This window comes from Pseudonaja textilis, chromosome 3 (genome assembly GCF_049901715.1).
Source record: "Pseudonaja textilis isolate UNSWEBS1 chromosome 3, rPseTex1.2, whole genome shotgun sequence".
NCBI classification, from domain to species: domain Eukaryota; kingdom Metazoa; phylum Chordata; class Lepidosauria; order Squamata; family Elapidae; genus Pseudonaja; species Pseudonaja textilis.
In genome coordinates this window covers 51,997,858-52,012,864 of record NC_141992.1, presented here as the reverse complement: position 1 = coordinate 52,012,864, position 15,007 = coordinate 51,997,858, and the positions used below count along the sequence as shown (strand labels likewise).

At 42.2% G+C, this 15,007-nt stretch overlaps 1 protein-coding gene across 3 annotated transcripts in view; it reads right to left on the bottom strand.

Moving 5' to 3' along the window:
• CPNE5 (copine 5) overlaps nucleotides 1-13,179 on the bottom strand; it is a 128,719-nt gene extending 115,540 nt beyond the window's left edge. For 2 of the 3 annotated variants that reach the window (XM_087929726.1, XM_087929725.1), the window contains exon 1: nucleotides 13,070-13,171. Coding sequence is in view for 2 of the 3 variants with exons in the window: in XM_087929725.1 (XP_087785851.1) it covers nucleotides 13,070-13,146 (77 nt within the window). In the remaining variant the exon portion in view is untranslated. Of the gene's footprint in view, nucleotides 1-13,069 lie in introns of all 3 variants that reach the window. The other variant, XM_026716917.2, reaches the window with a different exon arrangement.
• Nucleotides 13,180-15,007: the final 1,828 nt, after the last annotated feature.

The window sequence follows — 15,007 nt, the reverse complement described above, 5'->3', positions numbered from 1 at the left end:
GCAATCTTGAATTAAGGAGAAACTTCCTAATCGTGAGGATAATTAACCAGTGGAACAGTTTGCCTTCAGAAGTTGTAGGTGCTTCATCCCTGGAGGTTTTTCAGAAGAGACTGGACAGTCACTTAACTGAAATGGTATAGGATCTCCTGCTTGAGAAGGGGGCTGGACTAGAAAACCTCCAAGGTCCCTCCCAGCTCTATTCTGATGCTGAATAGTATTAGGCACTTAGCATCTACTACACGATAGGACCTATAACAAGGTTTATCAGACTATGATGCTATAAGTACTCAGCTGGGAATAAGTCTCTGAGATGTACTTGACTTCCAAATAAACAATTCAAAATAGAATAGGGTTGTCATGGATTTAAACCCTTTGAATGTAATCCACCACTTATAGATTTGCAAACTGGGACTGATACAAGTTGAATCCAACACATTTGGAAGACACTGAACTGGAAAAGCCTTTTATAATAAAAGGTCTGTATGGCCATTAATATATCTTATTATAGCAAATCTATATGAAATGTGAAAAATCTTATCACATTCCACAGCCTATAATACTTAACTTGTTATTTCAAATTGTTTTTTGTTTTTTATTTTTAGAATAGGGATTCAGAAAGATTTGATGTGCCCCATTATTTATATTTAAAAATGCAATTTTGCTTGCCCCTTTCTGTTCTTTTCCAATTATAACTATTTCTTTTCAGGAAAGATGATCCAGACAAATGTATAAAACATACTATTACAAAAAATTCTAATAGATTCTTTCTAATTTCACTAGATTCTGATCAACTTGGAGAATCAGAGATACTAAGTACCTCCCATAGGGCTAAATATATGTTAAGTACATCTCATCCCTGGGACACTTTCAACTACACCCTCAGAAAATCAGTGCCCTGACCCTATGAGGTGGGCCTTTACATTTGCACATCTTAAAAGCTAGAAGACCTGGAGAGAGCCATTCAATCAATACAAAACTGGAAGCAGCAATATAATCATAATATAAACAAATTCTAAGAGGGTGTGTCAAAACAACTGACTTCTGCTTTTATGTATGTTAAAAGGCCAATCGCTGAATCTATTTGCCACCACAGGAATGAACTGTTACTTCAGGGCTCCTAAATCAAATGTAATTAATCATTGCCATCTATTATGGCTGTGGATTATACATTATAGACTGGAATTTACATGTATAGCCTCTCTTTGTTGAATTTTGCATTTTTATTATATTATTATGATAATCTTGAATAGATGAGCTGCACATTCTCATCTTGGCTCCTCCTGTAACTTGTTCTCCGCTTTTACTGTCACGGGAGTAGGACCAGCTGCAGAATATATGCTGGTAGAATTGTTTAGGCATTCTTAGGAATTTTAGGCACTTTCAGAAATAGGAGAAAAGACTTCTGGGCCAATCACAGGACATCCATTTTTAGTTTCAGTGGATGGTAAGCAATTACTTTATAGTAAACAAGCCCATGCATATACTTTTTTGTTTTAGCTAATAGTTTAGCACTTCATAGCAGAGCTTGGGATTTTTTTTGAAATATATTATTATACATGAATCTCTTGGGGCTTTACATGCACAGCATTTATGCCTACAGTATTTCATTCTCTAAGGCAAAAAGTGTCTTCCTTTCCTTTTCTTAGAATACAAAATCTACTATAGTTAAAAAAGACAAAAATCATATCAAAAGACTACCAAGTGGACTTAGCATTGGATAGCATTCAGACAATCAAATTACTAATACGTTTCTACATCAAGGCTTGTAAAACTTATCTGAACTACCTACCGGTAGATGCAAATAAGAAGAATGTGAATTGTTTAAAGAATGACAATAGCTTTAGCAATAAATAGTTCATCATCTGGAGTTCTTCCTGCTCTACTATTTTTGTAGCTAGTTTCAGGTATCTATGAAGAAATAAACTGAAAGTCACTTTCTCACTAAAACTATTATATATTCTTGTTTCAAGCATATATCCATTTTTATTTTCCTGACAGTGTTCTACATCAAATTTTAGCCCGCAATAGCTGAAATTTAAGTTCAGAGACTTGTTTAAGGGTATTTCTGTCATTTTGCAGATATCTTTCTTTGTAAGCATCAGACATGATTATTCTAATTTTGAAGCATTTCCTGAGTGCCACCCAGTATTAGGCTAAGAAACGAAGGTATTTTATCTTTTGTTCCCCAAATCCTTTTCATTCATTGTTCTGTGATCAAACATTCTTTCTTGGAGACTTGATTCACTAATACTCTCATCCAAATCATACATATGGTTTCCTCCCACTACAATATTGGGGAGAGGAGAAAAAAAACCCCACTGTCTACAGTCTCCAATCTGGGCATCTTTCAGTACAGGGGTCTCCAACCTTGGCAACTTTAAGACTTGTGGACTTCAACTCCCAGGAATTAAGTCCACAAGTCTTAAAGTTGCCAAGGTTGGAGACCCCTGTTCCCGAAGTCTTCAACTCTCAGAATTGTTAGTAATAGCCAAATTAGCTGAGGAATTATATGAAATTAAGTCCATAAATCTGGGAATCTGACTAGGGAAGAATTTTCTTCCCACGTTTTTAAAAAAAACTTGTGATTCCTTTTTCCTTAACTGAAAAGCTCCCAACATTGCAGTCTTTTCTCACAGGAAAACTGCCCTCGCTTCCTAATCACTTTAGTTGTCCTTTCCTGAATCCTTTACAGCTCTGCAATAAGATTGTTGACACTGTATAATGACTAGAACTACACACAATATTCCAAGTACAACTATCATAAATTTATATATGGAATTGTATAACCCTCCTGGACTGTATTGGTGGAGTTGTAGATAAACTAGCATATTTTGCCATCTTTAATTATAGGACCCAATGAGACAACCATTTTGGATGAAAGTTTTTAAAGAAACTAGAAAAGTCATAGGACAGCTACAGGTTCATTGTCCATGTTTCCTCAGACATATAAATAAAATCAATGCAAATACCTGATTCAGTTATTAGCTGCCAGGAATGCTACCACTAAATATTGAAAACTTTAAATCTTTGAATGGGTGATATTTAAATTATGTGAACATGTTTTACCTCTCTTTTCCTAGTGATTTATTTTTAATGTGTCAATAATGTCTATTAGATTCATTTTTTGCCATCTCCATTTGCCTCAATTCTTTATAGTCTCCCCTTGAAAAAGGACACTTAGTCGTGGATCTGTTTTAAAAGCTTTGCAGTGAAGACAAAGAACTGCAGTACATGGAAGAGAAAATTTTTGAAAAGGATACCTTGGAGCAGATACGTTCTTGCAGAATCAATAGGACCATGGGGGCCACAAAAACCCATCAAGTACTCACTGATGACAGATAAATGAATGGGAGTTTTTAAATTTGCCTTTAGGAAAGGGGTTACTAAGGAGATAGGCACTCCAACTTGCTTTGTTTTTATGGTTTGTTTATAAAAGAGAAAGAGGACAATCACAAATTGCAAAGCAATGGAAGTTTTCAGGATGAAGAGATAAGTTAAACAATAATAAGATATTAGTCTCTGATGCCATTCACCAGGGGTTTTGAAACTATCTGAATATGACATTCGTCAATTGCTCATATCTACTCTGTAATACTGCACAGCTTCAATCCTCATATCAAAGAATCAACAAGCATAAAATGCCACACAAATATTTTAGCAAGGTTCTGGTGCAAATGCTGGGGTAGGGAAGAGACAATCAAAACCAAATAGATGAACTATTAAAAAATAAATATAAGGGCATATTATTGGAGAAACCCACAGCACTGGGCTGTGAGCACATCCATCCAAAGTCAGGTGTCTGTCCGTAATATAAACTCCTGCAGCAGATCTGGGAAAATATCTTCCTATGCCCCTGCGAGCTGTCAGAAGCCAAAGCAATCAATAATGGACTAGATCTCAGCAGTTTAACTCAGCACAGAGGTTTTCCATAAGGGCAATACAATATAACTGAATTATGGAAAAAGACTTTCAGGCATTCAATATCTGGCCCCTTTTAACAGGGCTGAAAACCTTTGGCAGACAGCTTCTTCGTGCACTTAATGAGCTGGGGGGTAGGGATGAAGACTTCAAAGTGTAGGGTGGTTACGCAAAATGAATGGGCCATGATATGCGATGGGCTGGAACTCAAACTATCTGAGTTTGGGGCCAGAGTGGATGTTGGAGTGCACCTTTAAAAAGAAAAAAAGAAAGAAAGAAATCAATGTTAACCTAGTTTTATTTTTATAGTACTGTTTTCATGGGCTTCCTGTCTCAAAATGATGGAAATGTTAAAGTCAGCAGCGCAGTCAGGAAGATTTTAAAGAATACATAAATACAGAGAGAAAGAGTCTGGAAATGTTGTGTGGCTGTGAGACCACAAAAGGCTTAACCCTGCTTTAACAGTTGCAGAGAAGGCATGATTATCAGTGGTTTTTCCCAATTCAGACTGATGCAGGTTTGAATGAAACATCTCTCCTTCATAACCATGGAAGCTGAGGGATCCTCAGTACTAAAGAATTGACCATCTTTGTACTCAAGGTTTTCAGAACTGTGAAACTCTGGCTGGCTTCGTGCCCTACATTGAACCACAAACTTGTTAAACCACAAAGCTTGATATGCTATCCAAACTCAGCCCTTCAAGTTCATGGTGCACTGTATCAGCAAACCAGGCAAACTAAGTAAATGCAGGGAAAATGTGAGTTGTGTGAATGAGGCAACTGGGGTTCCCTGGCTTAAATGCTTAAAACTAGGGGGGGTCAAACTGGCGGCCATCAAGCTGGATGCGTCTGGCAGCTGGTGCTCCATTCAAAATCCAAGAAAGAAATACTTAGACTCCATTAATTAAAGAAAATATATCTTTTACTGGAAATCAAGTGGTAGCAACAAAAGAATTCTGAATCTGAGAAAATGGGCATGTAAATCACATATACGAAGTGATGGCAATGTTCCCACCCCCAATAGTTCAATTGGCTCATCCAATTAAAAGTTGTGTATATCATCATGTGGGCATCTCCAGGTGGTGATGAGGCCTCTGTCCGTTGACCTTGACATATTTTGATAAAGAGTTGCAGCTGCGCATAGGATAGAAGCCTAAGCAAGAACCTCCCCCCCCCCAACTTATACAGTTCTGTTTTGTAACACCTCCAGCTCACTTCCCATAACCATATCCCCCCTCCTCCCCCCATTACTTATGACAGCCGAAAGATGCAAAGCAAGGGGAGAAAATCTTGAAGGCTGACAGCGTCACACACAGGCCACACCCACCCAGCTCCACAAAGAGAAAAAACGTTGTGATATATCACGTGACGGCAACGTGATGTGGTGAGTTTGACACCTGTGATCTAGTTCATCAACTCTTTTATGTTATTTCAGCTGGGATATCAATTGCTCCCTATTGCTTTCTAAATCAAGAAGTCTGGACCACATAAAATAAATTCTCCCAGGCTCCCTTGAAATTGCCATTTACTTTTTTTTTAAAGTGCAAGTTAAATACATTCACACAATTAACTGCCACTTTTCTCTCAGAAACAGGCACAAAAATCTCAACAGGTGTGGAAATCCTGCTAAGTTTAAGAGTGAACTTCAAGCATAATAGGCTTGCCTGTGGCTAACAATATCTGAGCTAGTTCTTAGTTACAGAACCATGGGCAATGCCTTCTTGCTTAAAGGTATGTTTGGGCTGCATAAATCCAGATGACCACTATATAGCAGTGAACAGTTAAGCAATAAAGACGTAGGCATGTCAACCTCATTTTTAGGTGGAAGCATCCTAAAAGAAGAAAAATCTTCTGGACAAAGTTCAGGAATCATGCTTTAAAGGATAAAGCTTGGATTCAGGGCAATTAAAGAATTCTTGAAAATCTGAATTACATCTCAGTTGAAAATCCATCTGTTCAAGTTTACAGATGAAAGAATGTTTCTCTCTTGGGAGTTCTATACATGCATTTTGCACTTCCAAAGGGTATATTACTCTCCTTAAAACAACTGGGCTGAAGGCAATAATAAAGTGATACAGTAGCAAAATGCAAGACTTCTGTTCAACTTCATTGTCTATGTATGAAATCCTGGACTTAGCCAATTGTTGAAAAAATTTGGATACTAACTGGAATTCTTACAGAGTGCCTCATAACTACACACAAACTGTAGTACAATGTAAATGCCATCAGTTTACCCAAACATGGATGGATTCTCATTGCTGTAACCCAGTGGCCCCCAACCTTCTGGGCACCAGGGATTGGTTCTGGGGAGAGAGGTTTTTCCATGGACCGGAAGGGGCTGCCTGCATCCCACGAATAGGGTTTTGCTTGTTTGTGTGGCCCGGTTTTCTGGCATGCCGCAACCAGGTGCTGGTTCACCGACCAGGGGTTGGGGAATCCAGCTGTAACATTAATTCAAGCTCTGAAATTGAATGCAAATTCATGTAGTAAAATGGCAGTTTGTATATTTGCAGTTCCACTATGTGCAAAAAGTTAAGTGCTGGAGGATGTTTGTAACAGAATAGCTTCACACTATGATGCAATTCTTTAGGGAAGGCAATTTGGACGTTGCCAACTTGCTCTTACAACAATTTAGAATTTATGGCCGTAGGGCTACAGCTGAGGTCAACATATAGTTAAGCAACCAAAGGGATTTACTAGTGACATTAAAGCTACACTGCCTGAGCTGTTCTGTGATATGTGATGATAGTCCAGAGAATTTCAGCTTTAAGCAGCATAGGAAGATTCAGTTTCTGCAAATCATTGTGGGAACAGAAAACATAGATACACATTTGTATGGGTCCTACCCTGAAATGTATCAGATATTGATCATTAGTCTTCTGGAGGAAGGGACAACAATATATTCATTTAGATAGCCATATAACTTGAACAAATGGACAATTAAATATTCTTTATTATTGATATACTGGTGTTCCATTCATAGGCCATCTAAATCGGCTAAAGGTAAAAATAAAACATGAAAACGTTGTAACTATATTTAAAATCACAACTCAAACTGAAATTTATTTATCTTAAGCGGAAGAAGCTCCTTTCCTAAAGTAGGAAAAGTAGAGAATGGACCTGGTTCTGGTTAAAGTTAAGGAAAAAAGGAAACACCCAAACTGTTTCAGAAGTTGCATTTTAAATCATAGCAAAAACTGTAAGGATCTACTCACAATCACTAATGTTGCTTTACATTGCTTTTTTAATAGATATTTTGGATATTTTTAATTTGATTGTTAACTACCCAGAATTATGTGTCAAGATGGTGCCCATACAAATTTAATAAGTAAAATGACTGTGTTCACACAGCATACTAAATCAAAACAATCCAAACCTAACTAATACTTATGGAAATGTAACACAAGTATTTGAAAATATCTGCTATGTTTTAAAGTGATAGATGAAGTTGGTCAACTCTGCTGATTCAACAAACTACCAGAAAAGCAGTCCCCAGGTAGGCAGTGAAGTATGAGGCACAATCAACTCATGGCACTAATTGTGTTGAATATAGTCTCACTGCTCTATTCCAGGGATGGGATCTGACCGGTATAACTACAGGTTCTGTCGCTCTGCGTCGTGCGTGGATGTGTGCTTTGCACGTGCGTGAGAGTTGTGCATGTCCCGTGAGTGCAATTTACGATGTGTTGAGCTGCCCGGACAGCTGAGCAGTGCTGCATGCAAGTGCGCAGCAGTTGGAAAAGCCCTTTTTCCCTGCCTTTTCAACCGCAGCTGTGTCGCACAAATCAGCTGCGTTTGAAAAAGCAGGAAATAAAGGTCAGGCAAGAGCCCAGGTGGGTGGGTGGGCCAAAACAGCAGCAGACATAGAACCGGTTCTATGTATGCTCTCTGTCTGCTGCTCTTCAGAACTACTGGTTCTACAGAGGTGGACAGAACCGGTAGAATCCCACCCCTGCCCTATTCTCTCCATTTGAAAGCACGGTAAGGATAGTTTTAATGAATGTTGGTGACTCAGGATGGAAAGCATTCATTCCATTTTGCTCAAATTGTTAAAAATCATGATTGCATATGATTCAATCCACTGCTTCATAATGACCCTGCTAATTAGACCCAATTAGAAAAGCAATACTTCAGACTGAATGTCAGATCTAAGATGTCGTATTCTTTAAAGAATTTCAGTGCAAGGGGGAAAAGTGTTCTTGACTAATTAGAACTACTCACAATAAAAGTTCCTACACTATTTGGAATGTTTTCATTAACAAACTAACAGACCAAGGGCCTGAGTCACAAAAGTGTAGCACAAACACTATGTTGGCTTGTGTCAGTGAAAACAGAGGTACTGAAATTGTCAGGTGGATTAGGCAGACAATTTCTGGTTGTCTAAAGAAATTCTTTGGCCTGCTGCATTAAAAATACCCTGAATCTAATCTGTCCGCAAAAGTTCTCTTCCACATCTGTCTGTGGAAAAAAGAATTACAAAAAACTGCATGTATGGAATGTATTTGGGTCAAGATAAAACTTGTTGAATATTAGCATTGAAATAGGATTTCTTTTTCCAAATTAACTAGCATGTAGTAAAAAAAAAAAAGAATGTTTCTTCTATGGTATGCAGATGTACAGTTTCAACATGAAATACTGTATATCGCATATACAAGCTTATATTTGAATGCAAATGTCTCTGTTCCTACTCCACTGTCTTCTCTGAATTTCTCATCCTCTTTTTCCATGTAACCTGACTAATCTGGTTCATCAATTTACTCTTTTACCTGAAATCCAACCAAAACATCAAAAAATGCAGTATGCAAGCTTTTAGTTTATTTAGGGCTCCTCATCACCTGAAATAACAAAGCAAGCAGGTTGAGTTTGTACTTCATGACTTTTTTGTTTGTCCAACTGAATAGTGCCAGAGTGAAGACTTTACTTATGGTTGGTGACAATTTCCTTTCCTTTGTAAATTTCATATTAAATCAATAGATTTCTATCCATGTTGCTAGGAAGGTGTCCTGTGGAACTCAACAAGAGTTAAACGTCTATGGAGATTCTCAGTCATCCAGGTCACGGTTGGTCCAAAGGTGCCTTTTCGAGAGGCAACTGGACTTTCTGGTTTTTCTTTGAAGACATTTCGTTTCTGATCCAAGAAGCTCTGACTGGATGGTAGAGAATGGAAGGGTTTATATTCCTTGAAAACAGCTGGTCATTTGCGTTCTTTTAGCAGGTCATTAAGGTCACCTGGAGGTTTAAAATCACCTGTATTTAAAAGACACAGGCCACCCTTTTGAAAACAGCAAAGTCCACATTTTGGACAGAGAGGGCCGCTGGTTTGAAAGCGGGGTTAAAGAGGCCACCTGGGTCAAAATTGAACAGCCCTTTCTCAACAGAGGGGGAGCTTGTAGATGTTTGTAGAAATCTACAATCTACAACACAGTCTTTTCAACAGTTCCAAGAAGGCTCCACATCTATTTGTACCACTCAGGAGACCCGGATGACACAGATAAACCTCCAGGTGACCTTAACAACACACTAAAAGAATGCAAATGGCCAGCTGTCTGCAAGGAGTATAAATCCTTCCATTTCCCCACCATCTGGTCAGAGCTGAAGAAGCTTCTTGGATGCGAAGTGAAACATCTTCAAAGAAAAATGAGAAAGTCCAGTTGTCTCTTGAAAAAGCACCTTTGGGTCAACAACGGTTACTTCCACAAAGGTATGTAACAAACTGACCCTCCCATAAGATACCTTATACAGCATAGGTATTGAGATGGATGTAAAACCCTGGAAAATTATATCAACCCAGCTCCCTTCCTGCCTCAGAGCCGGCAGAAACCACTCTGCCCTAGGCTTGGCTGTTTTTATAGCAAGTCCTTACTATGCAGCCAGAAGGTTCTGTGCTGTGCTCTTCTCTGCACAGCTTGAATGCACAACACTCAAAGGGAGATGCTCGTTGTTCTCTCAGCTGAAGTTCCAGCCCTGTCAAACAATGTGAAAATCCTCCTCTAATTGACATGCAGAATCATTACTAATGCACATACACATGTTTTCTTTCCCACTGTAATGCTGTGTTTTTTCCAATCTTTGAATATATAAATCAGCTGCTTGCCTATTTATTATATTGACCAATAGATGGCAGCAAGCACTTGGGATTTTATATCTCTTGGCTGCTGTCTAGTGGTTGTCTGGATTTGGACAGTCATTTGGGTTAAGTACCATTGAATAACTGGAGTTTCAGTAAACATTATAAGTGATGTAAATTACCCAAAAACATTATGTGAAAAGAAGAAATGAGGAACTGGGGATCCTGGGGACAGTAGCTATTGGGAAAGACATTCCCAGCCAAGCAAGCTTTAGAGCAGGGGTGTCAAACTCATGTCATCATGGCCGTGTCATGTGATGTATGGGAACTTTTGCCCCCCTTCACTAAATCGGGCATGGGCATAGCCAGCATGTGATGCATCTGCCCCACAGGCCAGGAGTTTGACAGCCCTGCTTTAGAGGAACAAGAGAGGAGTTATTTCTTTAAGACTTCCAATTATATGCATTAAGCCAAGGACGTCCTAATCAATTTCATATTCTCTTGGGTAACCAGACAACCAACTGGTTTTAGAAGGGGGCGGAAGAGGGCAAATGGCTGTGGTAGCTGGGGTTGTGATCTCCCTCACAGCTGAGGGATAGAAATACAGGTCAGGCGTCAGATGGAAGGGATGGTCTCACAGGAAACTAGAAGACTCAGTTGCAACACAGATCATGTCACTTCAGCACATTCTACGATGCCAGCATACAGCTTCTGAAGTGTGAGAACAGAGAGGAAGAAAACACTTCCCCAGAGGAGCACCCAAGACCTTCCCAGGTTGCCTCAGCCATATGGCTAGACAATGCTTTACAGGTGATAGCCCACAGAAATGGGTAAGGTTGCTGTGTAGATCTGTCCAAGGCTTGGGAATTTGTGACATGGATTCTTTTGGATTAATTGCTATGAAATACAATTGTGAGAACCTGTTCTCTATCCTGTGATGCAATTTATAAAATGATTTTGGATCATATACGCAAAAACATCAATCCTGCTTATACTGCAAACCACACACCATATTCAGCATTTGCATATATGTAAAAATCTGGGGTTCTTAATTGCTCCAAGGAGATATCTAGGTTGCAAAATATCTTACTTTATTGTTTGTATTTTGTTGTCAGATTCTTATCCCAGCACTGATGATCGCAAAAAGTGCTTTTTCAAGAGGCAACTGGACTTCCTGGTTTTTCTTTGAAGGCATTTCGCTTCTCATCCAAGAAGCGAAATGCCTTCAAAGAAAAACCAGAAAGTCCAGTTGCCTCTTGAAAAAGCACCTTTGGGACAATCACGATCTGGATGACTGAGAGTCTCCATAGATATACAGCACTGATGATGTTGCCTAGTTTGGGTAATGAAATTTCTGCAAGAAAACAAGCAAACTCAGAAAGCACCAAGGACCCTTCATTTCAACCCCGAGGTACAAATATTCTCCTCTATTCTTATCCTATCTTTCTTTAGTGCTTCTCAATAGCGTAAACTTTAAACTGCCTGGACCTCAACGCCCAGAATTTACCAGCTTAGCATCCTGGCAGGGAAATTCTGGGAGTTGATGTCACACATCTTAAAATTGCTGAGGTTGAGAGCTTCACTCAGAACATTTGAGACCCATTCCTCCTCCCTTTTTTTTTAACAGCAGCAGTCCTGTGAGATAGGTTGAGTCAAAGGTCTAAAGTCACTTAGTGAGCTTCCATAACTGGTTGGAAGGAGGTTAAAACCCAAGTCTTTCTAGTCCTCAGCAACTTCCATCTATCCATCAATTCCTCCACCTCAAAACTGAGTCAAAGAGTTCAGTATTGGTTCTCCATGCATAGGTCTCCCATAAGCTCTAGATCCATGTCACTTAGTGAATTTGTAATATTTACTGGAATTTTAAAGTGCTTTAAAGTGAATTTGTATAACAGTAGACTTCTGGTATTACACAAGCCTCTTTCATTCAGCATAATGTAATAAACAATATTTTAGTGCAGGTTTAATAGCCCATTTCTTCCCCAAATACATGCTTGTTTCATTATTTGTGAATAGGTCACCTCTCACAGTTCATTATCCAGCACAATCGAAGTAAAATATTCCCTCAAATTAAGTTTGTTGGAGCCACACCAAGCAGGCAATCTTTGTTAACATATGAAACTGTAGTAAGCCTGTTCAGGGAACTTAGAACTCCTTCATCCCACTGGAGGCAACTTTCCAGATCTTTCCTGGCCTTGGTGGTGGAGACACAAGGATTAAAGGAGAGCCTTCTTGAGTATCCATTTTTCATTGAACACAGGCTTTCTCTTGTTCACATGCAGCTGTTCCAGCAGAATACACCCAACGCTGAAAATAATGGGGTACTGGCACAAAGCAGCTCTTCCGGATCTAGCTCTTACCTTGAAAACCTATTCCCTCCAAGTTGATCCCCCAAAGTTGATGGGTCCCTATCCCCCACTAATTGCCTGTCTACCTATGGGAGCCTAGCTTCACCTTAGTCACTCCAGGAAATCTTTCAATCGGCCACACCAAGTTGCCCATCAAGCGGGGGTGGGAGGCTAACGAAGGCCCTGCTTCCCTTCGTACTTCTACAGGTAAGGCCTTCCCGAAGCTACGAGCCCCGCCCCTTACCTGTCAGCTCCCCGAGACCACGCCCACGGGCTCGTCCTGGACCTTGTGCACGTGCGTATGATTTACTTCGTTCGTATTTGTGAAACGGGGAGGAGGAGGAGGGGAGGGAAAGGAGGGTCGACCACCATGAGCCCGACCCCTCCGCGATATCCGAGCTCGCCGCTAGCTCGAGGCGGGCTCCCCCAACCTCGTTTCGTTGTGTGTGTGTATGTGATTGTGTGTTTTTTTGCTTCCTCACACAAGTTCCCAAGCCGCTTCCCAAAGTAGCCGGACCTCGCGAGCCAAAGCCTTGCCCGGGCAGAAACTTCGAACCGGCGGCAAACAGCAGCCGCCTCACGGCAGCTAACGCGCCGAGAAACTTGCCGCCGTCTTCCCTCCACCCGAAACCCGCCCATCCGCCCATCCTCCTCATCCTCCCCGTCACCCGCGAACCCCACCCATTCCTCGACGACCGCGCCGGCCTCCCCTCCCCCCTTTTTTTCTTTTTTTTTACCTGCAGGAGACCGTGATCTCCACTTTGGTGGCCGGGATGCTGCCCGTGAGGGGGTCGAAGTCCTGCACCGACGCCATGTCCTCGAGTTTGTCCAGAACGTCCTCCTCCATGGGAGAGAGCGAGCGAGAGAGCACGGGAGAGCGGCGCCCCTCAACAAGTCGCCGAGCGCGCCGGCTAGCCGGAGAGACCGAGCTGCCACTGAGCCCTAAGCGTAGCCCCGGCTCAGCCAGCGGGCGGGCGGGCGGGCGAGCAGGCGCGCTCTCTCCCTGTGGCTCCCTTCGACGGTACGTGTTTCTTCGCTCAAGCGCCGCGGTGACCCACGCACCAGCCGGGCGTGAAGCGCTGGCCGTCGCGGCGAGAAGCCGAGCTTGGAGGTGGAGCGCGCTTTCTTTCTCTCTCTCTCCCTCTCTCTCTCTCGCCACACACGCCGCGGTTTCAGAAATGGGGGTGGGGGTGGGGGCAAAAAGGAGGCTTTTCCCCGCTCAAGTCCACGGAGGGAGATTTCAGTGAAGCTCCACCTCCTTCAGAATCCAAACGGCCGGCGGGCCGCCTCAGCCCAGCTTTGGTCCAACGGCAAACGGGGGAAACCCCCACCCCACTCCCCCCCCGCCCCCCACCCAGCGCGCCCTCGAGCGCGCGCCGGCCCGATCTCCCCCCACCCACCCCCGCGGGGAACCTGTTTCCCCGCCGCCCGCCCTTTCTGCGCCGGTGCCCGGGGGAGCGTCAGCCTCGGAGGGCTGGAACGCACCTTCGCAACCGGCAGGGGCAGCCGCTGAAGCGCGCGGGGATTTGGATCCGCGCTTCTCCCGGGGGTGGGGGGGGGGGGAACGGAGAGCGAAGGCTCTTTTGTCTCTGGGGGCAGGTGCCTGTGGCGTGGCGTGGCGTCCGGCTGGAAGGAATTGCAACCTTCTCCAAACCGGGAGCCGGGAGTCATAGTCTTAGGCAGCGGGAGGGCAGCGGGTCGAAGGAAGCTTTTTTTTTTCCCCCTAGCCTTTGAAAGTATGCGAACTGGCTATAAGTGCCGTAGATGCGATTTGAAAGAGACCTGGAATCGGAGCCTGAGCTGCGGCCAGGGAAGAAAAGAGGAATGAGTATGGCGATCGTGAGAAGAAATGCATTCCGTATATATGTATGTTCTTATGACAGCCACACACACACACACACACACACACACAGAGAGAGAGAGAGAGAGAGAGAGAACACACAACACATAACACACACCTCAAACATAAACTGGCCTAAGCAGTTCTGGGCAACGCATGTTATAGGACATAATAATCAGCTTTCTCTGATGTGAAGGCTTTGGGAAGGTAGGATAGTGCAGAGATAAATCATAATACAAGGCCATTGTGGAGAGCAGGAGGCACATAAACTCCACAATAGTCTAGAGTGGTTGTATGTGCCTCCGGGGTATGTGGATGTTTTGTTTTCCTTTTTCTTGTTAAACATCTTAAAACAAGTAATTATAGTTTCCAACCGCCTGGCTACACTATGCAAGAAAGGTAATAAACCATCACAGCTACCCAGCACCATCCAGATTAAATGACTGTCGGAAAGCAAGAAAGAAATGTAATATGCAAGAGAAACATCAAGAAAGTGAGTCAGGGCACAGACCATACATCAGTTCAATTGCACATTTCATGATGAATATGCATGTAGAAAATTGTTTAGAAGCATTTGCCCATTTTGAAGATGCCAAAACACAGAGAGAGGGGGGGAGGGAGAGGGAGAGAGTGAGAGGGAGAGAGAGAGAGAGAGATGCCCAAGACTGGGGTAGAGTCTGGGATCTCAGCCACAAAACCTAGCAGCCTTCAAATCAGTGTGTGAAGCTCAATCCCGCTTCCCTTCTACTGTAAATACACCCTGGTCTTTATGGGACTGAGTTGGTAGATCCTAGCTGTGCCTAGCAGAAGCCACAAGGGGCAGATTTCCCAACAC